The 23932-nt window shown below is 38.7% G+C and overlaps 2 protein-coding genes and 1 pseudogene across 7 annotated transcripts in view; 2 read left to right on the top strand and 1 right to left on the bottom strand.

Annotated features, from left to right (window-relative positions):
- Positions 1 to 23932, top strand: part of CHST4 (carbohydrate sulfotransferase 4) — a gene marked incomplete at its 3' end in the record, with an annotated part of 208677 nt that overhangs the window by 114980 nt on the left and 69765 nt on the right. The window lies entirely within an intron of this gene.
- LOC309977109 (protein enabled homolog) lies at positions 3097 to 8771 on the top strand (annotated as a pseudogene). The gene is made up of 2 exons: positions 3097 to 3168; positions 3740 to 8771. The product of its transcript is annotated as a protein enabled homolog (transcript).
- The window catches only part of ZNF19 (zinc finger protein 19), a 37163-nt gene continuing 25906 nt past the window's right edge, over positions 12676 to 23932 (bottom strand). For all 5 annotated transcript variants that reach the window (XM_082862751.1, XM_082862754.1, XM_082862750.1 and 2 more), the window contains 3 exons: positions 21498 to 21617; positions 16268 to 16411; positions 12676 to 12746 (listed from right to left, as the gene is read on the bottom strand). In XM_082862751.1, coding sequence (XP_082718877.1) covers positions 21578 to 21617 — 40 coding nt within the window. In that variant the 3' untranslated portion in view covers positions 12676 to 12746; positions 16268 to 16411; positions 21498 to 21577. The remainder of the gene's footprint in view (positions 12747 to 16267; positions 16412 to 21497; positions 21618 to 23932) is intronic.

Raw genomic sequence — 23932 nt, forward strand, 5'->3', positions numbered from 1 at the left:
ATTAGATAACTGGGTTGCCTTAGATTTTCTGCTGGTATTTGTGCTATTGTTCACACTTATGGGTTAATTTTTTTTTTTAATTAGAATGGGGATAATAGTAACCTGTGTGAGCTTGTTATTTCAATTATAATTCCTGAGATAATGGTTAGTAGAATGATAGTAAACACAAGAGGGTTTATTAGTACTGGAAGGATGTAAACCAACATTTTTGGGGTATGGGCCCAATAGTTAGTTAGCTGACTTTACCATGAAGAATTTAAAATTCTTAAGGGTGGGTTCAATTTCTATGATTCTAGAAATAAGAGGGTTTAAACCTCTATTACTAACTCTATCAAAATAACTCTTTGTCAGACATATTTCTTATGTTTGTGGTGGGATGCCTGATGTGATGACAGGTAGTGAAACTTCTCATACACATAAGACTAATGTTAGTGGTAAAAATTTTTTCATGAGAGATATATAAGCTGATCTTACCAAAATTGGGGGCAGGATGCTTGAATTCATAGAAAGGAGATTGTTAGGAGGAGTGTTTTAATGATGACATTGGCTGTATAGAATTCTAGCATGTAGGGGTTGTTAAATGCTCCTAAAAATAGGATTGTTGTGAAAATATTTATTATAAGGATATTGACATATTCTGCTAGGAAGAACAGGGTGAATAAGCCTACATTTTCTACACTGCAGCCAAATATAGGTTAAATCAAATGGGACTCTGTTGGTTTCTGCTAGAGTAGAGATAAATCACATTCTGGCTAGGGGTCAGGATGGGAAAATTAGTTATAGGTATTCTTGTGTAATAATTACTGCTGTAAGTGTAAATGATCATTTATCACTAGAACTGATAAGAGAATAATTGCTACTGTTACATCATATGAGATTGTCTGTGCTACTGCATGGAGACCTCCAGTGACTGTGTATTTTGAATCCAAAACGCATCCAGATCAGAGGATGAAAAAAATGGCTAGGCTTGATAGCTAGTATAAATAGTACACCTAGGTTTATATTAACTAGTGGAAAGGGTAGGGGGAGAGGAATTCATCTTGTGAGAGCCAGGCTTGAGGCTAGACTTGGTGCGATAATAAATACAGAAATTGATGAGATTGATGGTCATAGTGTTTCTTTAATAAATAATCTGACTGTATCAGCAGTGGGTTATAATAATCCATAAGGGCTGACGATGTGTGGCCCTTTCTGGATTTGTATATAGCCTAGGAATTTCCGTTCCATTAATGTGAGGAATGCTACAGCTAGTAAAAGTAGAATTAGTGAAAGAAAGAATGCAGATTATAAATATTTCCGTAGGAAAAGGACTTGAATCTCTGCGGATAAAGGTTTTAGTTTTACACAATTACCGGGCTCTACCACCCTAACAAACCCTGTTCTATAGTGGGGTATGTATAAATTAATTGAATTGAGAATATATCATCAATTAGTTTGAAGACATTTTTGTAAAGTAGGCCTTATTTCTCTTGTTCTTTCATACTGCAAGAAATATAGAATAGAAACCGACTGGGATTACTCCAGTCTAAACTCAGATCAAACAGGACTTTACTAATCACTGAACAGACTGTTAATAGCAGTTATACTATTGGGATGTACTGATCCAGCATCAAGGTCATAAACCTTATCGTCAGTATGAACTCTACAATTGTGCTGCCACCCCCAGGGTAACTTATTCCACTTATCAATATTTTGGATCATCAGTGATAAAGCATTTTGACTAGCTGGTCTAAATTTTAATCACTCTGATGTTTAATTCTCCAAGGTTACCCCAACCAAAATTGTTAATCCATTAAAAGCTATGTTGGGGCTTCCCTGATGGCGCAGTTGTTGAGAGTCCGCCTGCCGATGCGGGGGACATGGGTTCGTGCCCTGGTCCGGGAAGATCCCACATGCCGCGGAGCGGCTGGGCCCGTGAGCCATGCCCGCTGAGCCTGCGTGCCTGGAGCCTGTGCTCCGCAACGGGAGAGACCACAACAGTGAGAGGCCCGCATACTGCAAAAAAAAAAAAAAAGCTATGTTGGAGGCTTTCAAGACGGCAGAGTGGAAGGACCTTGAGCTTACCTCCTTCTCATGAACACACCAATATCACAACTGACTGCTGAACAACCATTGATTAAAAAAAAGACTGGAACCTACAAAAAAACATCTTCTACCATCTAAAGGCATAAAGAAGAGACCACAATGAGACGGTAGGAGGGGCGTACTCCCAATATAATCAAATCCCCCCCATCCCCCCACCCCCGCCCACGGGTGACCCACACACTGGAGAATAATTACACTGCAGAGGCTTTCCCACAGGAGTGAGAGTTCTGAGGCCCCCATCAGGCTTCCCAGCTTGGGGGTCTGGTGTTGGGAAGAGGAGCCCCCCCAGATCATCTGGATTTGAAGGCCAGCGGGGCTTAACTTAATGCAGAGCTCCACAGGACTGGGGGACACAGAGACTTAACTCCTGAAGGTATTGCACAAAATCTCATATACCGGGACCAAGGGCAAAAGCAGTAACCTCATAGGAGCCTGGGCGAGACCTACCTGCTGGTCTTGGAGGGTCTCCTGGGCAGGTGGGGGGTGGCTGTGGCTCATGCTGGGGTCATAAAAGCTGGTGGCAGAAGGGGATTGTTCACCTGTATGAACTCTCCTCGAGGCAGACATCATTAACAAGACCCGGCCCCACCCAACAGCCTGTAGGCGTCAGTGCCAGACGCCTCAGGCCAAACAACTGACTGGGTGGGAACACAGCCCCACCCATTAGCAGACGGGCTGCCTAGAGACTTCCTGATCCCACAGCCGCCTCTAGACACGCCCCTAGCCCTGCCCACCAGAGGGCCAGGACCCAGCTCCACCCACCAGTGGGCAGGCATCTGCCCTTCCCGCCAGGAAGCCTACCCAAGCTTCTAGACCAGCCTCACCCATGGGAGGCAGAAACCAGAAGGAAGAAAACTACGATCCAGCAGCCTGTTGTCTCAAATGCAGGCCGGACACTACCCTGGGGCCCCTGGCCCTTGGGTGACAAGAGAGGAGTGCACTGCTGGGACACACAGGACGTCTCCTACAGAGGGCTACTTCTCCAAAGTCGAGAAAGGTAATTAACCCAAAATGAGGTGGCAGAGGAATGTGTTTCAGATGAAGGACCAAGATAAAACCCCAGAAGAACTAAGTGATGTGGAGGTAAGCAATCTACCTGAGAAAGAGTTCAGAGTAATGATTGTAAAGGTGAACCAAGAACTTGGGAGAAAAATGGACGCACAGATAAGTTACAAGTGTTTTTTAACAAAGAGTTAGAAAATATAAAGAACAACCGAACAGTTGAACAGTACAACAACTGAAATGAAAAACACACTAGAAGGAATCAATAGTAGAGTAAATGAAGCAGAATGGATGAGTGAACTGAAGGCAGAGTAGGGGAAGTCACTACTGTGGAGCAGAAAAAAGAATGAAGAGAAATGAGGACAGTTCAGGAGACCTCTGGAACAACATAAAGCACACTAACATTCACATTATAGGGGTCCCAGAAGGAGAAGAGAGAAAGGGCCTGAGAAAATATTTGAAGAGATAATAGCTGAAAACTTCCCTAACCTGGGAAAGGAAACAATCACCCAAGTCCAGGAAGCACAGAGAGTTCCATACAGGATAAACCCACAGAGGAATACACCATGCTGCACTGTGATCAGGATGACAACAATTAAAGAGAAAATATTAAAAGCAGTAAGGGAAAAGCAACAAATAAATAACACACAAGGGAACTCCTATAAGGTTATCAGCTGATTTTTCAGCAGCGACTCTGCAGACCAGAACGGAATGGCATACTCTGTTCACTTATTATTTTAAGTGTATCTGTCAGGCAAGAGCTGCTGTGATGGTTTACAATGATGCCAATAAAAAGTGGGTACCAGCTGGTGGTTCAGCTGGGTTCAGCACAGTTCATATATATCGTCATACATGGAACAACACATTGAGTGGTGGGCAGGAAGATTCAGGACCATCAGGTCGTGGTAAATTGTGCCATTCCTAAAGGGCTGAAGTACAATCAAGCAACACAGACGTTCCACCAATGGGGGGACACTACACTAGACAGGTGTACGGTCTCAACTTTGGCAGCAAAGAAGATGCCAGTGTCTTCGCGAGTGCCATGATGCATGCCTTAGAAGTGTTGAATTCACAGGAAACGGCCAACGTTGCCTAGACAAAATTCACAGAGCTACCTGCCCAAGTTCAGAATGGCCCATCACAAGAAGAATTGGAAAGTCAAAGAAGGCAACTACAAGAACAGCAACAAAAGGAGCTGGAGTGGGACAGGCTAGAGGGAGAGATTGGAGAGGGAGAGGTTAGAAAGGGAAAGGCTGGAGAGGGAAAGACAAGAGCTGGAGGGGCTGGAGAGACGGGCCCGGGAAAGGCCAGAACGAGAGTGGCAAGAGCAGCTAGAAAGGGAGCAGCTGGAATGGGAGCGAGAGCCAAGAATGGCAAATGCTGCTGCCCCTGCCTCTGTGGAGACGACTCCTCTGCTTCTGAGCCAGACTTGCAGGCAACCTCTCTGCCGGCCGAGACTCCAGCCCAGCAGGACATTGTCTTGGGACCACCTGCACCCCCAGCCCCTCCTCCACTCCCACTAGGTCCTGCCCAGGCATCAACTGTGCTCCCTCCTCCCCCAGGACCCTTCTGCCTCCTCCACTTCCAACCTCAGGGCCCCCGCCTCTGCCTCCTCCACCACCTCTTAATCATATACCCCCTCCTTCTCCACCACCTGCTTCTCCCCTCCCTGCATCTGATTCTTTTCGGGATGCCTGTCTGAAGACAATCGCCCTTTAACTGGACTTGCAGCTGCAATTATTAGAGCAAAACTTAGGAAACTGTTGCGCATGGAGGATGCCTCCTTCCCAAGCGGAGGGACTACCATTGGTGTGAATTCAGCGTCATCTAAAACAGATACGGGTCCTGGAAATGGACCCCTTCCTTTAGGGGTAGTGGTTTAATGGAAGAAGTGAGTGCCCTGCTGGCCAGGAGGAGGAGAATTGCTGAAAAGGGATCAATACAAAAAGAACAAAAACAGGACAAAAATGAAAATTCAGAGTCTCTAACTTCTAAGGCCTCTTCAACAAGTACACCTGAACCGACAAGAAAACCTTGGGAAAGAACAAATACAATGAATGGCAGCAAGTCACCTGTTATTTCCAGACCAAAATCTGTGCCCTCGTCACAGCCCAGTGCCAACGGAGTCCAGACAGAGGGACTGGACTATGACAGGCTAAAGCAGGACATTCTAGATGAAATGAGAAAAGAATTAACTAAGCTAAAAGAAGAGCTCATTGATGCAATCAGGCAGGAACTGAGCAAGTCAAACACCGTGTAGAGAAACAAACTAAGGAGAGATAGGACTTCAATCGAGTGAAAAAAAAAAAACCCTACAAACAGCAACTGTTAATAAAAACAAACCTCTACATTTTGTGAGCTGTAAGAAGAAAATGGAAATAAACAGTCAGAAGGAGGGAAAAACCAACATACTTTGAAAGCCTTCAGACATTACTCTGGCGATAAGCCATTTCCCTCCCAGTTTGTTGCTTTTTTCTGACCTTTACAACAGGATGGAAGAGAGTCGCATAGGAGTTCCTGTATCAGTTTTGCAGAAAATACTAAACCCATCAGGCAAGATGACTGCAATGAAATATTTTCATGTCAAGAGAAAACCGCACATTTTCCACAATCCATTGCTAAAATAAAAAGGAGAAAGGCTTGAGAAGTTTTTTTCAGAGAATGCTGATGAAGAATTTAGCAAGTTATGCTATTGTATTGTAAACGCTTCTCTCAGGTTTGTCTTCCTATCATATTTAATATTCCATGAATAACTGAGATCAGCCCTATGTAGTTAAGATCATAAAGTGTGGAACCAAAGGAATTGTATTTGCTTTCAAAGGGTGATATTTATAAGAAAGAGTCCTAGAAATGATTTGTCCAGAGTGAGGAATTTTAGAATGATAGGAAGTCTCTCGAGTTAGCCTTCATGCAATTTTGTAGATTCAAACATAAAATTCATCCAGCATTTAAAGATTTAGATGCCTTCCTGAATTGTTACAGTGCTTTACCAAATCTATGACTTCTACGTAACACAAACCAGTGGTCAAATGTAAAACAATATATTGTAGATTTACTGTAGGTTTTTGACCTTTTTTAGATTAATGCCTGCAGACGTTTTTGTAATGTAATTACAACCTCCACAAAATTAGTTTTTTAAATTGCAGACAGTAATGCATGTCAAACTAATATATAGTGGCCTTTTCAAGGCTTAGTCCCAGGGAAAACATTTTGTAGAGTATAGGGGAGTGGGAGGAAGGGAAGGAATAATTTTTTATTTAAAGTTAACTTCCGTACTATCTTTTTTCTCAATTATCTGCATGAGTAATAATGAGGAATATTTTGTGACTTTGATAAGTATGTTAACAGAACCAAGTACTTATCTTCTACATCATGTCTCTGGCTATTTGTATTTTAACTTCAGTAAGTTCAGTGGTCTGAAACATGATTCTGAGCTTCACATGCATTGTATCTTACTGTGGAACTCAAAAGTTCGATCCCTGAATTTGGCAGTTATTATTACCTAGGGGCCCTGCAGTTTTACAGGTGTTCAGGTGCACGTTCCTGACTACAAAGCTGCTTTTGAATTTTTGTTAGGTTGAAATACTAAAAAAGTAACAATGATGGCAGCAATTAATGTCACAGAAATCATTAAAGGGAAAACGAGGGGTCCTGCATAATTTTCTTTTAATAGACTTAGGTGGTGGTAAGAAGGAAGTAGATACTCTACTTACCGCCGTGTGCATGTGTGTGTGCGCGTGCGTGTTTGTGTGGGCACTCGTGTGTGTGTATGTTATCCACTCCCTTTTCTTTGAGACTTCTAAGATTAAAATAGGGGAGAAATCCTGTATGTTGCAATGACAAGAATTTTTTGAAAATTCAGGAAATCAGAAATTCTCCAGGCTCTCCATCCTGATTTATGCTTGAGTTGTTATGTGCCATATTTGCTTTGAAATCTTTGGTTATCAGTAGTTGTACTAAAATTTTGAAGAAATAATCCACTTTCATCTGCTTTCTAGATTTCTTAATCTAAATTCATGAGACAGATCTTGTTGATAGCATAGTTTTCTAAATGCTGCAGGTTTGCAGCCATTACCACTTCAAAGAGGTTTGAATGAAGGAATTTTTTTTCCTTGTTAAGATAGTTCCTGTTTCTGTAGAAACTTCATTTTTAGATTAATTTGTGATGGATAAGCTATCATAATTCAAGTATACATTTCTTTTTTTCTACCAACTATTAATTATCATCCAATAGTAAAGACATTAAAGATGCAGCAAGCTTATGAAGTACTACTTTCTAAAAGAAATAGGCATTTTCATCTTTATTATTGTACTTTTGGTTATGCAAACACTTTGATATGAATTTTTTTAATTAAAGGTTTATTTATTTATTTTTATTTTTGGCTGCATCAGGTCTTAGTTGCAGCATGCAGGATCTTTCATTGTGGCACGCAGGCTTCTCTCTAGTTGTGGTGGGAGGTTCCAGGGTGCGTGGGCTCTGTAGTTTGCAGCACACAGGCCCTAGTTGAGGCGTGCGAGCTCAGTAGTTGGGGCGCGTGGGCTTAGTTGCCTTACGGCATGTGGGATCTTAGTTCCCAAACCAGGGATTGAACCCGCGTCCCCTGTATTGTAAGGTGCATTCTTTACCACTGGACCACCAAGGAAGTCCCGATGATATAAATGTTTATGTCCCCCATAAATCTAGTCAGAAATCACTTTGGATTTTGTTGATTAAGTTAAACAGTCTATAGTAGGATAGAGTATTGGGTACAAGTGGTCCAAAGTAAGATAAAAGACTACGATAAGAATGCTAGATCTTAAAAAAGAAACTGGTTTATGCACTAAACGTTTTGTGCCTTGGTCTAATAGTAACATGATGTCTGTGTAAGAACGACAGAAAGAACCAGTGTTGAATCACGTTTTATTTCCTGTCATTCTGCATTATCTCAGATTGCTAAATGTGTTCTTTCCAAGTTGTTTTATCGAATTACTGTATACAGTTACTGTCCTGTGACAGTTTTGTCATTGTTAGAGATTTCAGTAATTAAAATGGGAAACAGAAGCTTGTTTATTTTCCTTATCAAAACTGTTACTTGGACCCACATTATTATGATGGTTTTCATGCCCTTGTACATTGGATGTCTTAAGCTGAGTGCAGTTTAGGGGATCCTTTCTAATTACAGGAAGGTGATCTGACCTGTGAGAAGTCTGTACTATACACTATGTAAATAGCTAACAACTCAATTGCAAACCAACTGAATGTCCAAATCTTAGTGCTTGTACTGAAATCTCTTCAGAAGAGTCATTATGATCTCAAAGTTTGTTTCAAAATTTGCAAGCATTAAGTGTCAAACATAACTGAAGATGAAACACTAAACACTAATTCTTGTGCTTTAGGTGTACTTCCTTTTTAGAGTTTTTGGTTCTCTGCTATTTTTACTCTACTGTTTCATTTATATTTCCTACACATGAACTTCGTTTGTGCCATTGAAATAAAACTGCAGTATACACATGTTAAAAAAAAAGGCTATGTTTTTCCTTAAAGTACAGTTATTATTTTTTTGGATTAATTAAACCTCCATAGGGTCTTCTCATATTATTCCTGCCTCTTCACAGGAAAGTCAATTTCACTGATTAAAAGAGACAGTAATACTCTCGTGTGATCAGTTATACAGGTCCTTATTTAGAGAAAAAAATGACTATGCTGCCTTTCCACACTCAGGATACCATGACCATTAAACAGATGTCACTGGGCAGGCAGTGCCTCTAATACTAGAAGTGCCAGAGGTAATGTTTTTTTTATAAAGGAGCAGGGTTTGTGATTGCTGAGTTCCTTTTACTTTTTAAAATCTTTCCTTAAATGCATGCCTGTGTTGGGTTTAACAATTGTTTTAATAAATAACTAGGTATTGGTTTAGGTTTATTTTACTGTTAACTCTCAGTAGGTTAATGTTCTGATATAAGCATATGCAAGGAGCAATACTACTTGTTACTCATACTGACAGTATTGCTTCTATTAATAGATTAGTCCAGTATTAAATCAGGGTTGGTTTATTTACTATTGGTATTTAAGATGAATGTGTGGTCGACCTTGAACACTTCTGCAATTGGTGGCTGCTTTTAAGCCAAGTATTGTTTATGCTTACTCTCTGGGGAACTGTGTATCCTGATACTAAAAGCTGTACCTTTTTCAAATAACATTTAAAGTTATATTAAAAGTTATGTTTCTCAAGTAATATTTAAAGTTGAACTAAAATTCTTTTCTAGACAACCAGCTATCATCAGGCTTGTTAGGCTTGTCACCTTTACCCGAAAATCTTCTGTTTTGCCATATAGGTGAGTTTGTTCTTGTAAACTGTTCATAAGTAGCTCATCTGCTTTCAGGTTATCTAACTTAAGTTCTCTATGTTAAAGTTTTCTAGTTAAATCATTATGCAAGAGGTAAAAGAGGTAAGCTTTGCTTTTTGGTATTTTGAGTACTTCTTTCATCATTCCCTTAGCATACTTTATAACACCAGATTTAAATTTCTGTCTCCTATACTTTAGATGTTGAATGAATGTTTAATTCACTTATGGTAGTTGAATTCGGTGGGAAGTTTGGGCTAGTTTCAGTACAAAGTGTTCATGCAGTATGAAATCTCCTGGGTGTAAACCAGGTACTTTTCTTTAAGCTACACTTTGATTCATCCAAGCATACTTTCCAATATGCTCACTTATCTCCTCTTGTATGTTTGGAACTTATTACTGGGATATGAAGTTATCACTTTGAGGGGGGAGTCAGTGTGTGTGTGTGTGTGTTACAGAATTTTATATATTTTATGTTCCTGAGGTACAAAATATAGCCCATTTCTTCCCCTCCCAGAGGTTACAATTTGATCTAACGTTTTGATGCCTGATAATTTTGCTTACTATTGTTTACCAAAGTTTCCTGAGGATGACAATACTTAGGGCTGGTGAGGTTTATCAGAGTTTATCAATTACAGAATAGGTTCCTCTAGAGGAGTATGAATCGCTGCCAAGTCTTTTGACTTTTAGGTTGATGCGGGTAGTATTCTAGCAAATCATTTTATTGTTATAATTATTTGAATTTACGGCTAAGCATAGTGGGATATCTAATCCCAGTTTAGATCTTAGCTGTCATGTAATGAGAAATGTGAAAGTCACTTTCATAGTTTATTTTTGTTTTAGCTACGGCTTTTTACAGCTTAGCTAGGACTTCATTTTATTTTGGAGTAATCTTTAACACGCTTTTCACTGGATTTCTATTAACATGGGTTAATCTTATGACCAAGGTGGCTGACACGAAATTTATCAACCCTAATTAGTTAATATAACTTACTCAAAAACTTTTGTTCGGGGCTTAATTTTTATCACTGCCATTTCCCATAAGGGCGTAGTTAAGTAAGTTGTTTTGAGCTACTTTTTAGTGTGCTTGATGCCTGCTCCTTTTAATCTTTTTTGATTTAAAGGATATTCTCACTGGGATGCAGATACTTTCATGTGTAATTTTATTTGAAATTAGTAGAAAGGGTAGGACCGAATCTATGGGTTTATGGAGTTAGTAAACTCAACTAGGTATTTACAGTGCCTTGCTTTAATTATTAAGCTTCATCATTAGGTTGAGTAGGATTTTTGTATGTATCATATTTAAATTGACAATGTGTTAAAATACTGAAATAATTTTTTTCTTGTGCAGATTATTAAAACGTAATTTTAATTTTGTTTGAGATAAATGACAGATCGAGGGGGATGGCTGTCTATATAAGCCTTATATATGTACATAATTCAATGGTATAGTTAAGAGGCAAGTTTGGAGTTACACTTACTTTGGGTTGGTGAAGTGACAGCAGTATGTTTGTTAGGTGAGTTAGTTGAATCTTATATGCTTTGACTTGTTTTGGGGGTTTGGCAGGGTGATAATGGTATATAAAGTATGAGAATTAGTGGGGTAGGGGTTTGATTAAGCAAGCTGTTTACCAGATATGAGTGTGCCTGTGTGGTATGTGTGTAACTGCTCTATATCCTGTGACCACTGATGCAATAACATATTATGGTAGATGATGTTGGAAAATAATACTCAATTCAAGCTCAGCTACAAGTTTCTCGGCTGTTAAGACCTCTGATGGCCAAAGCTGAGTCACAGCATGCCCCCCAATTTAAAAATACCAAAAGCATGAAACCAGTTATGTGTGAACATGGCTGATTAGCCATTAGTCCATCGAGGTATATTACTGAAGAGGAAAGAATAGGCAATTTTAGGTGAGATGGTCCTGAAGTAATAAGAGCCAGATGCCAGATACAGTTCATTTATAGAAATCCTCATGGTTCATTGGCTTAGAACGAGGAGAGAGACATATTTGTGGATGGGTTGATTGTGGCTTGATTATTAAGCTCTGGTTATTGGTTATGATAAGCATGATGATTGGAAATGATTTGACTTTATGTGATATGTATGATTAATAAACATATGTCCTGTATAATATCAATCACTTCAATTACCCCTGGAATCTAATGTGAGTTGAACTGTTTAATGTGTATGTAATATCAATAGGCTGATGTACTTGCTTATATACATGGGACAATTAATTTATGATTACATATCATGTATTATGCATAAGAAGATATATATACTTACACATGTGGAAGGGCACAAAAATGCACAAAGTACACAGTAATGTTAGTTTTCAAGATGTCACTTTTAAATACTTACACAGTACTTAAAGACAGTGTTAATGTCCCATAAGCAAGTTGTTCAGGGAATCGTTGAAGTGGAATTTCAGCTTCGGGTGTTGATGGTGGGGCTGGAGCTTCTTCCTCGAGTCTTAGGGAAAAATGGTTTCCTTTTCTGGTTGAGAAGAACAAAGTAATAAATATACTACAAAGACTCTTCATTTTAGGAGGTTATTTTCAATAATGCTTGTTAGTGGTATAAGGACTATAATTATGAGAAAGTATAGAATAGATGCTGTTTGTCCGATGATAATAAATGGGTGATCAATTCATGTTACTGTTAATAGGTCCCCTACAAGTACTCAGAATAAACGTTGGCTAAAAGGTCATAATGTTATACTTCATTGTTTCACTGTATGAAGTACTGGGACAATCAATCACTTAGGAATGAGATGGTTAATACTAACTAGTACACTTCCTATTTGTTGTGAATAGATCACAGAATTGCATATGAAAATAAGAAGTATCATTCTCGTTTGATGTGAGGGAGAGTGCTGAGGAGGTTAGGTGGAGTATAACTTTCTCTACCTAGAAGGTCAGGTGAGACTAGTACTAGTATTAGTAAGATTACAAATAGGAACAAGGCACCCAAGATATCCTTAATTGTGTAGTATGGATAAAATGGGATTTTGTCCATATAGGATGAGATCCCTGTTGGATTATTAGAGCCTGTTTCATGAAGGAATAATAGGTGAAGAACTGCTAAAGCTGCAATAATGAATAGGAGGATAAAGTGGAACGTGAAGAATAGGGGAAGGGTGGCTTTATCAACTGAGAATCCTCCTAAGAGTCATTTGACTAGGTTAATGCCAATGTAAGGAATTACTGAAAGGAGACTTGTCATGACTGATGTTCTTCAAAAGGATGCTGGACTATTACCTTAAATAGTAGGACGATTCCGTTGTTTCATATTTCTAGGAAGGTGTAAGATCCATAACACAGGCCTCGCCCTACATGGATAAATAAGCAAACAAAGAATAAGAATAGGAAGGGTCCGTCTGCATATACATATCAGATAATTCATCCATAGTTTGTTTCGGTAGATATGAGTTATAGATGAGAAGGCAGTTACTGTATCTGATGTATTAATGTATTGGTAAGAATAACCCTGTTGGGCTTCCCTGGTGGTGCAGTGGTTAAGAATCCGCCTGCCAATGCAGGAGACACGGGTTCAAGCCCTGGTCTGGGAAGATCCCACATGCGGAGCAACTAAGTCTGTGCACCACAACTACTGAGCCTGCGCTCTAGAGCCTGCGAGCCACAACTACTGAGCCCGTGTGCCACAATTACTGAAGCCTGTGCGCCCTAGAGCCTGTGCTCTGCAACAAGAGAAGCCACTGCAATGAGAAGCCTGCGCACCGCAACGAAGAGTAGCCCCTGCTCACCACAACTAGAGAAAGCCCACGCACAGCAACGGAGACCCAACAGAGCCAAAAAATTCAAAAAATAACCCTGTCAAGATTTGTAAAATTAAATAGAAAGCAGGGATGAAATTTTCATCATGAGCTATTTGATGGGGCTGGTAGATCATTATATGCATTATTAACAATTCTGATTAATGGGTGGGATTTTAAAATGTTGGTCATTAGTGTTTCTATAGCTGAAATACAATGATGATTTTTCAGATCACTGGCCATGATTACATTGCATTTAAGAATAATGATGACACACACTGTATTTGTTTTAAGTACTATTTTGGTAGTTTTGTAGGTCTTTCTTCAAAACCTTCACAAATTTATGGTGGGCTTGGGTTAACTGGGTTAATTGAGTGGTTGTGATATTGTAATGAATTTTGGTGGATCGTTTTTGTGCTTAATGGTTTATAAAATTTGTTTAAAGAGAAAGTGAATAGCTTTTCATTATACAACAGCTATGTCTACTAAGCAGTGTCCTGAGGTTTGAGAGTCTAATAAAACCCTCTTAGGTATATTTCTTTAATGTTATGATGGACATGCAAATTAAAACCACAAAGTGACATCTATTCACATATAATAAATGATTATAATCAAGAACAAACAAAAATGCTGGCAACAATGTAGAGAAATTGGAACCCTTACACATTGCTTGTGGAAATGTATAGTTTGGCATTTCCTCCAAAAAGGTAAAATACAATTAGAGTCTGGTTCAAGAACTCAATGCCTAGATTGAAATTGAAAACAGGAGTTCAAACAAAAACTTGTACATGAATATTCATAGCAGCATTGCTTACATTGGCCCAATGGTAGAAAAAATTCAAATATCTATCAGTGGATGAATGGAGAAGCAAAAGAGGGTAGATCTATAAAAAGTTCCATATTATTCTGCCATACATAGAAATATAGCAAAATGGTGCCATCTGCTGTGGAAAAACAGTATGGCAGTTCATCAAAAACAAAGTATGATTCATCACTTCCACTTCAGGGTATATACCCAAGAGGTTTGAAAGGAGGGAGTTAAACAGATATCTGTACACCCATATTCACAGCAGCATTACACTGGCCAAAAGGCACAAGCAACCCAAGTGTCCATGGATAGATGAATGGATAAGCAAAATGTGATAATATACACAAAGGTACATTATTCAGCCTTAAAAACTAAGGAAATTCAGACACATGCTACAACATGTATGAATCTTAAAGTCATTATGCTAAGTGAAATAACCCAGTCACAAAAGGACGAATATTATATGATCCCACTTCTATGAGGTATCCAGAGAAGTGAAATTCAGAGACAGAAAGTAGAATGTGGTTGACAAGGGCTGAAAGGAGTTAGTGTTTAATGGATGCAGTTTCACTTGGAATAAAACAAGTACAGGAGATGGATGGTGAGGATATTTGTACAATAATATAAATGTGAATGTCATAGAACTATATATTTTAAATGGTTTAAGTGGTAAATGTTATTATGTTCGATATTTAATCACAATGGAAAATGTGAATGAAGTACTGATACAAGTTACAACATGTATGAACATTGAAAACATCCTAAGAGAAAAGCTATGCAGAAAAGGCCACCCAGATCATACTCATCTTGTGTGCTTTAAATCCATCAAGGCTGTGAAAATGAGGGGAGGTCTCAAGATTGCTTCCAGAAAAAGAAAACTGGAATGTTTTCTTTTTGGAAACATTGGAAAAAAATGGAAAAAGACATTTTCATGCTTTGGGGCAGGTGATGGAAGTGGAAGTGGAGCCAGTGGATTGGATTAGAAGGTGAAAACCGTAATGATTTCTCATATGGGGGTTATAGGGGTGTTCCCTGGGAGAGTGTCCCTTTTTGGGGTGGAAACACAATGGAAACAGTCATTGAAATTGGCATATGTGGTAAAACAGTGATGACTGGGGAATCTGAACTTACAGATAAAGACTACATTGTACTGCTACTGCAAGTTTTCTGTATGTTTGAAGTTAGTAGAAAGTAAATAACTTTGCAAAACATGTCAACACCATGCCAGAAGAATAGATAAGACATCAAACTTCATGACGAGGCCAAGCCCTACCCAGATTCATTTCACCCAAAATGGTTAAGCTAACTGCTCTTGTAGGAATCATATATTATTAAGAGGTGCTATGGGAAGATTATATTATTAGCAGTCACTGTGTCTTGGGGGTTGTGGATGACCTGGGATGTGGTAGAAACAAAGGGATTTTTGAATTACAATTTTCCACATCAAACCGCCAAAAGTTACAAGTAATACATGAATTTAGTAAAGTTGCATGATACAAAAGCAATACACAAAAATCATTTGAGTTTCTATACACTAATAAAGTATCAGAAAGAAAAATTAAGAAAACGACCCCATTTGCAGCTGCATCAAAAAGAACAAAATACCTAGGAATAGATTTAACCAATGATGTGAAAGACTTGCACAATGAAAACTGTAAGACACTAATAAAGAAACCGAAGAAGACACAAATAAAAATATTCGTGATCAGGCACTGGAAGAATATTCTTAAAACGTTCATCCTTCCAAAGCAGTGTACACATTCAATTCAACCTCTAACATAATTAAAGTGGCATTTTTCACAGAAACAGAACAAACAATTCTATATATCCTGTGTGGAACCAAAAAGGACCCCAAATAGCCAAAGCAATCCTGAGGAAGAGAACACAGCTGGAGTCAACTTGCCCCCTGACTTCTAACTACACTGTGAAGCTACAGGAACCAAAACCAAAACTTGGCATAAAAACAGGCACATGTACCAGAGGAACAGAACAGAGAACCCAGAAATACACCCACATGTATGTGGTCACTTAATTTATGACAAAGCTGCCAAGGACATACACTGGGGTAAAGTCCCCTCAATAAACTGATGCCAAAGAAAGTAGATACCACACACCAAAGAAAGACACTGGAAACTGTCTACACTACACACAAAATGACCTGAAATCCACAGTTTTCCACATCAAGCCCACTGTCTGCTGGCTTCTCTGAAAACAGACCCCCTTCAGCAGTCAGCCGCATACAGGAAGCTTCTCCCCACTTTTTCTTTACCTTTTACTCCTGCGGCGGTGCCTCCCAGCAGGTCCTGAAGGCACTGGCTCCTGTCTGCATGGACTAGTATGTCCGGAGGAGACCAACCTCCTGTCTATGTTGACTCAGCCAGTCATTGTCCGGAAGCCAAAGCCCTGGAGAATCCTGAAAAGACCAAGCCCCGGTCAGCTGCATGGAATCAAGTCCTCTGGCTGAAGACGCACTAGCCTCGAAAGTCAGAGAGGTGGACTTGGCTCCACCTGCTGGCCAGTTTGGAAGTGCAAGCCTCAGCCACTTACCTTCCACTGGAGGCCCTGCTCTCAGCTGGCAGGTCTAACGAATCCACTAAATTTGAAAATTCAGACTCAAATGGAGCCCCAAATCCCATGATAAGCCACAAACGGAAAGAAAAAGATTTGCAAAACACTTATCTGATAAAGGATTTGTACTCATTATATCAAGAACTATAGAACAAACAACCCCATTAGAAATGGGTAAAATCTGAATGGAGACCTGGCCAAAGTAGATAGTAAGTAAGCATACAAAAATATACTCAACATCATTAGGGACTTACAAATTAAAACAATGAGATAGCACTGCACAACTATTAAAACTGCTGAACTCAAAAAAAAAAAAAAGACACTACCAATTGATGGAGTGTGAGGAACAATGGGAGCTATACATCACTGCCAGTAAAATAAATATACAGCTACTCTGTAAGACATTTTCCAAAGCTAAACAAATCTCACCTAAAGAGCCAACATCCTGCCTCCAGTATTTAGACAACTGCTTTGCAGAACTAGGTCCAAACAAAAACGAGGATGCAATTAAGCATAGCATCTCTATTCAGAATGGCTAAAAACTTAAAAGAAATCAGTATGCCCTTCAACAGATGAACATATAAGAAAACTGGGGTACATCCATGTTGGGGGAACAGAATATGCTACCCCAAAATATGCCTGTTTGGTGTAAGGATTATTTTGGCTTGATTGTTTTTAAAAAAGACAATTTCTGGAAACCAAGTCAAGATTACACTTTTGTGAAGGAAATTTACATTTATAAGGGAAATCTCCATTTAAAAAGTTGTCTCCCTCTCTGTACCAGGAATAGACAGATGACTAAATCTCATGAAACACTTATCAGTAGAGAAGGCCGGGACTTAAATCTGCGTTTTCTTTTTTTAATTTTTTTTTAATTTTTAAATTTTAATTTATTTTAATTTATTTATTTTTGGCTGCATTGGGTCTTCATTGCTGCACGCGGGCTTTCTCTAGTTGCAGCCAGCAGGGGCTACTCTTCGTCGTGGTGCACGGGCTTCTCATTGTGGTGGCTTCTCTTGTTGCAGAGCACGGGCTCTAGGCTCACGGACTTCAGTAGTTGTGGCATGCGGGCTCAGTAGTTGTGGCTCACAGGCTCTAGAGCGCAGGCTCAGTAGTTGTGGCTCACGGGCTTAGTTGTTCTGCTGCATGTGGGATTTTCCTGGACCAGGGCTCAAACCCGTGTCCCCTGCATTGGCAGTCGGATTCTTAACCACTGTGCCACCAGGGAAGCCCTTCTTTTGTTTTTAGGTGAAGATGGTATTTAAGGTGATGACTTAGGCCATTTCAGGGACTAATTTTTCCTGGGCATCGCCCATGCATATAGGAAGTACAAATGTTATTAAACTTCTCTTTGTTCTTCTGATGGTAATCTTTTATTATGGGGGGCACTTCTCAACCAAGAACCTAGGAGGGTAGAGGGAAAATTATTTTTCCTCTCATACACATGCAATGGAATACTATTCAGACATAGAAAGGAATAAACCATCAACCTTTGCAAAAAACAAGGATTAATATTACAAGTATACAGTATTGCTAAGTGAAAAAATCCAGTCTGAGGAGGTACACACTGTATGACCCCACTTATATGACATTCGGGAATAGGCAAAACAAAGATGGTAGGGCTTCCCACTGGTGGCGCAGTGGTTAAGAATCCGCCTGCCAATGCAAAGGTCACGGGTTCGAGCCCTGGGCCAGGAAAATCCCACATGCCACAGAGCAACTAAGCCTGTGTGCCACAACTACTGAGCCTGCGCTCTAGAGCCTGTGAGCCACAACTACTGAAGCCTGTGCGCCTAGAGCCCATGCTCCGCAACAAGAGAAGCCACTGCAATGAGAAACCCGTGTACTGCAACGAAGAGTAGCCCCTGCTCACTGCAACTAAAGAAAGCCTGCGCACAGCAATGAAGACCCAAAAATAAAATAAATTTATTAAAAAAAAAAAAGATGGGAAACAAGTTATGGTGTGGGGTTTGAAATGTTCTATATGGTACTTTGATGGATACTTGCCACTATGCATTAATCTAAACCCATGGGTTTTTACAACCCAACAAGTAAATCATAATCAAATTTATTTATGATATGGGAGTGTCACAGGATGGAATACAGATGTGACAAAGAACCTAACTGATTTAGAAATGTACGGAAAAAACTCACTGTTGGTAGGGCAAAAGGTGCTGACTTAAGTAACTATGGAAATAAATGGACTCTGCAGAGCAAAGGCAAAATGTGCTATACATAAATACTGGACTCTGTAAGTTCTTTCCCATGGTGGTAATACCTAACAATAGTAATACTACTATATCTGTAATCTAAAGGGAGCAAGCAATGAATTCAATGTAGGACAGAGGTGGTAGGCTGGCATCTTACATTTGGAATTGATAGTTACAGATAAGCAAAGGCAGAAGGTTACAATAACCATGCAATAATGGATAGATTATATTTCCTCAATTTTAAAAACTTTTGTGCATCAAAAGATGATATCCAAAAAGTGAAAACACAGCCGGCAGAAAGGAAGAAAATATTTGCACATTGTATTATATCAGACAAGAATCTGTTCTTCAGAATATATCAAGAACGTTTACAAAACATCAACAAAAAGACAACACAAATTTTAAAATGGAAAATGACTTGAATAGACCTGTCCCCAGACAAGAAAAGCAAATAATCAACAAGCACATGAAAAGGTGTAAAACATCAGTTGTTGTGCTGGAAATGCAAAGTAATACCATAATTCAGTACTCCTTCACACATACTAAAATAGTTATAATCAAAAAACAGAAATTAACAAACGTTAACACTGTAGAGAAAATGAAACCCAACATTGCTTGTGGAAATGGAAAATGGTGCAGCTTATGTGCATTAATAGTTTGGCATTTCCAATAAAAGATAAAAATACAATTATCATATGGTACAACAACGTCACTCCTATAGACCCCCGAAAATTGAAAACAGGTATTCAAAATGTTGGAGAGGATGTGGAGAAAAGGGAACCCTCCTACACTGTTGGTGGGAATGTAAGTTGGTGCAGCCACTATGGAGAACAGTATGGAGGTTCCTCAGAAAACTAAAAATAGAACTACCATATGATCCAGCAAGCCCATTCCTGGGCATATATCCAGACAAAACTCTAATCCAAAAAGATACATGCACCCCTATGTTCACAGCAGCACTATTCACAACAGCCAAGACATGGAAACCACCTTAATGTCCATCGACAGATGAATGGATAAAGAAGATGGCATACATATATACAATGGAATACTACTGAGCCATAAAAAAGAATGAAATAATGCCATTTACAGTGACATGGATGCAACTAGAGATTATCATACTAATTGAAGTAAGTCAGAAAGACAAATACCGTATGATATCACTTATATGTGGAATCTAAAATATGACCCAAATGAACCTATTTATGAAACAGACAGACATGGAGAACAGAGTTGTGGTTGCCAAGGGGGAGGGGGGTGGGGGAAGGATGGAGTGGGAGGTTGGGGTGAGCAGATGTAAGCTATTATATATAGAATGGATAAACAAGGTTCTACTGTATAGCACAGAGAACTATATTCAGTATCCTATGATAAACAATAATGGAAAAGAATATTTAAAAATATATATATATATGTATAACTGAATCACTGCTGTATAGCAGAAATTAACACATTGTAAATCAACTATACTTCAATAAAAAATAAATTAAAAAATAAAAACAGGTGTGCAAACAAAAACTTGTACACAAATATTCATAGCAGTGCAGTTCACAATAGCCAAAAGGTAGAAACAAGTAAAATGTCCTTCAAAGGGTGAATGGATAAATAAAATGGGTAAATCCATAAACTAACCTATACCATATAAAGGAATAAAGTAAAATGGTGGTGCCACTCTGCAAAACAATATGGTAGTTCCTCAAAAACTTAAACAGACAATTAATATATGATCTGTCAATTCTACTTCAGTATATATACTCAAAATATTTGAAAGCAGAAACTGAAACATATTTGTACAACCATATTCATAGCAGCATTATTCATAGTAGCCAAAAGGTGGCAGAAACCCAAGTACCCATCAACAGATGAATGAGTAAACAAAATATGGTATGAACGAATAAACACAATAGGACATGATTCAGCCTTTAAAACTAAAGTAATTCTCATACATGCCACAACATGGATGAACCTTGAAGTCACCATACTGAGTGAAATAAGTCAGTCCAGAGAAGTCAAATTCAGAGACAAAAAGAATGTGGTTTCCAGGGGCTGAGGGCTGTGAGTGAATGGATACAGAGTTTCACTTGAGAAAAATTTTTAAAGTTCTAGACATGGATGGTGCGGTTATTTGTACAACAGTATGAAGGTAGCTAATGCCACAGAACTGTACACTTAAAATGTTTAAATGGTAAATGTCATGTCATGTATTTTTAATAACAGTGGGGAAAAATGAATTAAGTACTGATAAGTGTTACAACATGGATGAACACTGAAAACATCCGTACTGAAAAAAGCCATACAGAAAAGGCCACCCTGATCACATACTTGTCTTGTGTGCCTTAAATCCATTAAGGTTATAAAAATAAGGGAAAATCTAAGTAATCATTCCAAAAAACAGAAAACCGGATCAGAATGGAAAAAGATACTTTCAAACATTTGGACAGCTGGTGAAAGTTAAACTGGGCTTGTGGATTAAATTATAATGTGGGTACCATATAATTTCTTGATTTGGGGCTTATGTGCTGGTTCTCAGGGAGAGTCCCTGTTTTGGGTAAAACACACTGGAGTATTTTGTGTGAAGTGGCAAATGTGAATACTTTTTACTTTTGTGGAAAATTTTCTATATGTGTGAAATTACTAGAAGTTACTTTTCAAAACAACCATGTCAATACCATGCCAGAAAAACAGAACACATCGAACTTCGTTATAAATGCCAAGACTTACCCAGATCCAGTTCAACGAAAGCTGTGATGTTAATTGGCCTTGTAGGAGTCCACATGTTATTAAGAGACACCGTAAGAAGATTACACTAGGAGCCACCATGTCTTGGGTGTTATGGATGACCTGGGATACAGTAGAAACAGTGGGATTTTAGAATTACAACTTTCCACATCACTCCACAAAAAAAACTGTTGGAATAAAATTTAGTGAAGTTGCAGACTATAAAATCAATATACAAAAATCAGTTAAGTTTCTATGCACTAATAATGAACCACTAGAAAGAGACATTATGAAAATCCCATTTATAACTTCATCAGAAAGAACAAAATACCTAGGAATAAATTAACCAAGGACATGAGAGACCTGTACTCAGAAAACTATCAAGCACTGATTTTAAAAATGGAAGACACAAATAAATAGAAAAATATTCTGTGCTCATGGATTGGAAGAATTACTATTACTAAAATGTCCATTCTACCCAAAGCCATCTACAGATTCAATGCAATCTTGATTAAATTTCCAATGGCATTTTTCATAAAACCAGAAATAATAATATTTGTATGGAACCACATAGGATCCTGAATGGCCAAAGGGATTCTGAGAAAAAAGAAAACAGTTGGAGGCATCTCCCCCTCTGACTTCAAACTGTATCACAGAACTAAGGTAACCAAAACAGTGTGGAACTGTCACAAACACAGATACACAGAATAAAGGAACAGAATAGAGAGCCCAGCAATAAACCCACATATGTGTGGTTAGTTAATTCATGACAGTAGGGCCAAGAACATACAACAGGGAAAGGACAGTCCCCTGAAAAAATGGTATTGGGAAAACTGGACACTACTCTCCAAGTAATTAATTAGAAAACATGGAATGAAACGAATATAGACATAAACTTTACAACTTATACCCAAACTCACCCAAAATTGTCCACAAACTTAAATTAAAAAACTATAAAAATTCTAGAAGAAAACGGAAAAAAAATCTACATGACCTTGGGTGTGGAGATGACTTAACACACACCACCAAAAGCCTATCAACAACAAGAAAAAAGTTAATAATGTGGATTTTATAAAATTAGAAAAACCACAAATTGAGAGAAAAATATTTGCCAAGCACATAGCTAATAAAGGATTTATAATCAAATTTTCCCAAGAACCCTAGAACAAAACCTCATTAAAAATGGTCAAAGATCGGAACAGACTCCTGGCCAAAGAAGATATACAGAGTGTAAACAGGCATACAAGAATATACTCAACTTCATATACCATTAGGGAAATACAAATTAAAACAACAATGAGCTAGCACTGCACACCTATTTGAACTGCTAACTCCAAAAAATGACAATATCAACTGGGGGAAGAACAACAGGAACTTTCCTGCTCTGCTGGTGGAGTACAGGTACAATCACTCTGGAAGACAGTTTGGCAGTTTTTTCCAAAACTAAAAAAGTCTTAGCATAGGATAGAAAAATCAGACCTCTAGTATTTAGACAATTGCTTTGAAAAACTGTGTTCAAACAAAAACTACCATAAAATTATACACAAGTTCTATTCATAATGGCTAAAAGCTTAAAGATATTAGGATGTTCTTCTGTAGATGAACGCATAAGATTATTGGGGCACCTACATGTCAAGGGTAAGAGCATATGGACCCCCAAATATGCCTGTTTGATATAAGAATTATTTTAGGCTGGTTAATTTTTTTTCAAAACTGCAAACATGGAATAATATAAATGCATTAGAAGTTGCTTTTTATGAGGTCATTACAGGGTGGGATCTGAACCAAGAACAAAGAAGGGTGGAAGAAAATTTATTTTTCCTCTCCTATATATGCAATGGAATACAATTTAACAATAGAAAGAAATGAACCACAAGCCCAAGCAAAGACAAAGATGACTCTGTATATATTGCTAAGTGTGTCAACCAGAAACAAAATAACATAATGCAGGAGACAACAAACAGGAAAAGAATTTATTTGGGGTCTTTAAGAATTGCTGTTTGGGAGACACAGATTCAGGTAACCCTGAAAGTGAAAGGTTCTTGCCTCGTCCCAGGCAGAATTCAGAGATGACACAGGGAGGTCAAGAAAGTAAAGTGAGGATTTATTTAAGCTATAGTACGCTCTTGGGGAGAGTGGGCAGGCTCAGGTGAGTAAGCTGCCCTGAGTTCTTTTGGCAAGCGGTTACATGGGGTGTTATGTTCATTGGGGAGGGAGGGATTTGGGGGTCATATTCTCTGATTTTCACCCCAGCGCCACCTTCCCGGGGGGAGGAGGAATTTTTGTCCTTATTTAGCCTTGATCAGAAGTGTCATGGCTTCTGTGCATGATGGGTACTTCTTATCTGCAAGGCTAATTTTATTGTAATGAGAGCATAATGAGCAAAAGGTTACATTCGGACACCAGATTCCCACCTTTTCCTACCTTTCTTTGCCTCC

This window comes from Leucopleurus acutus (assembly GCF_964270905.1).
Source record: "Leucopleurus acutus genome assembly, chromosome: 20".
NCBI lineage: Eukaryota > Metazoa > Chordata > Mammalia > Artiodactyla > Delphinidae > Leucopleurus > Leucopleurus acutus.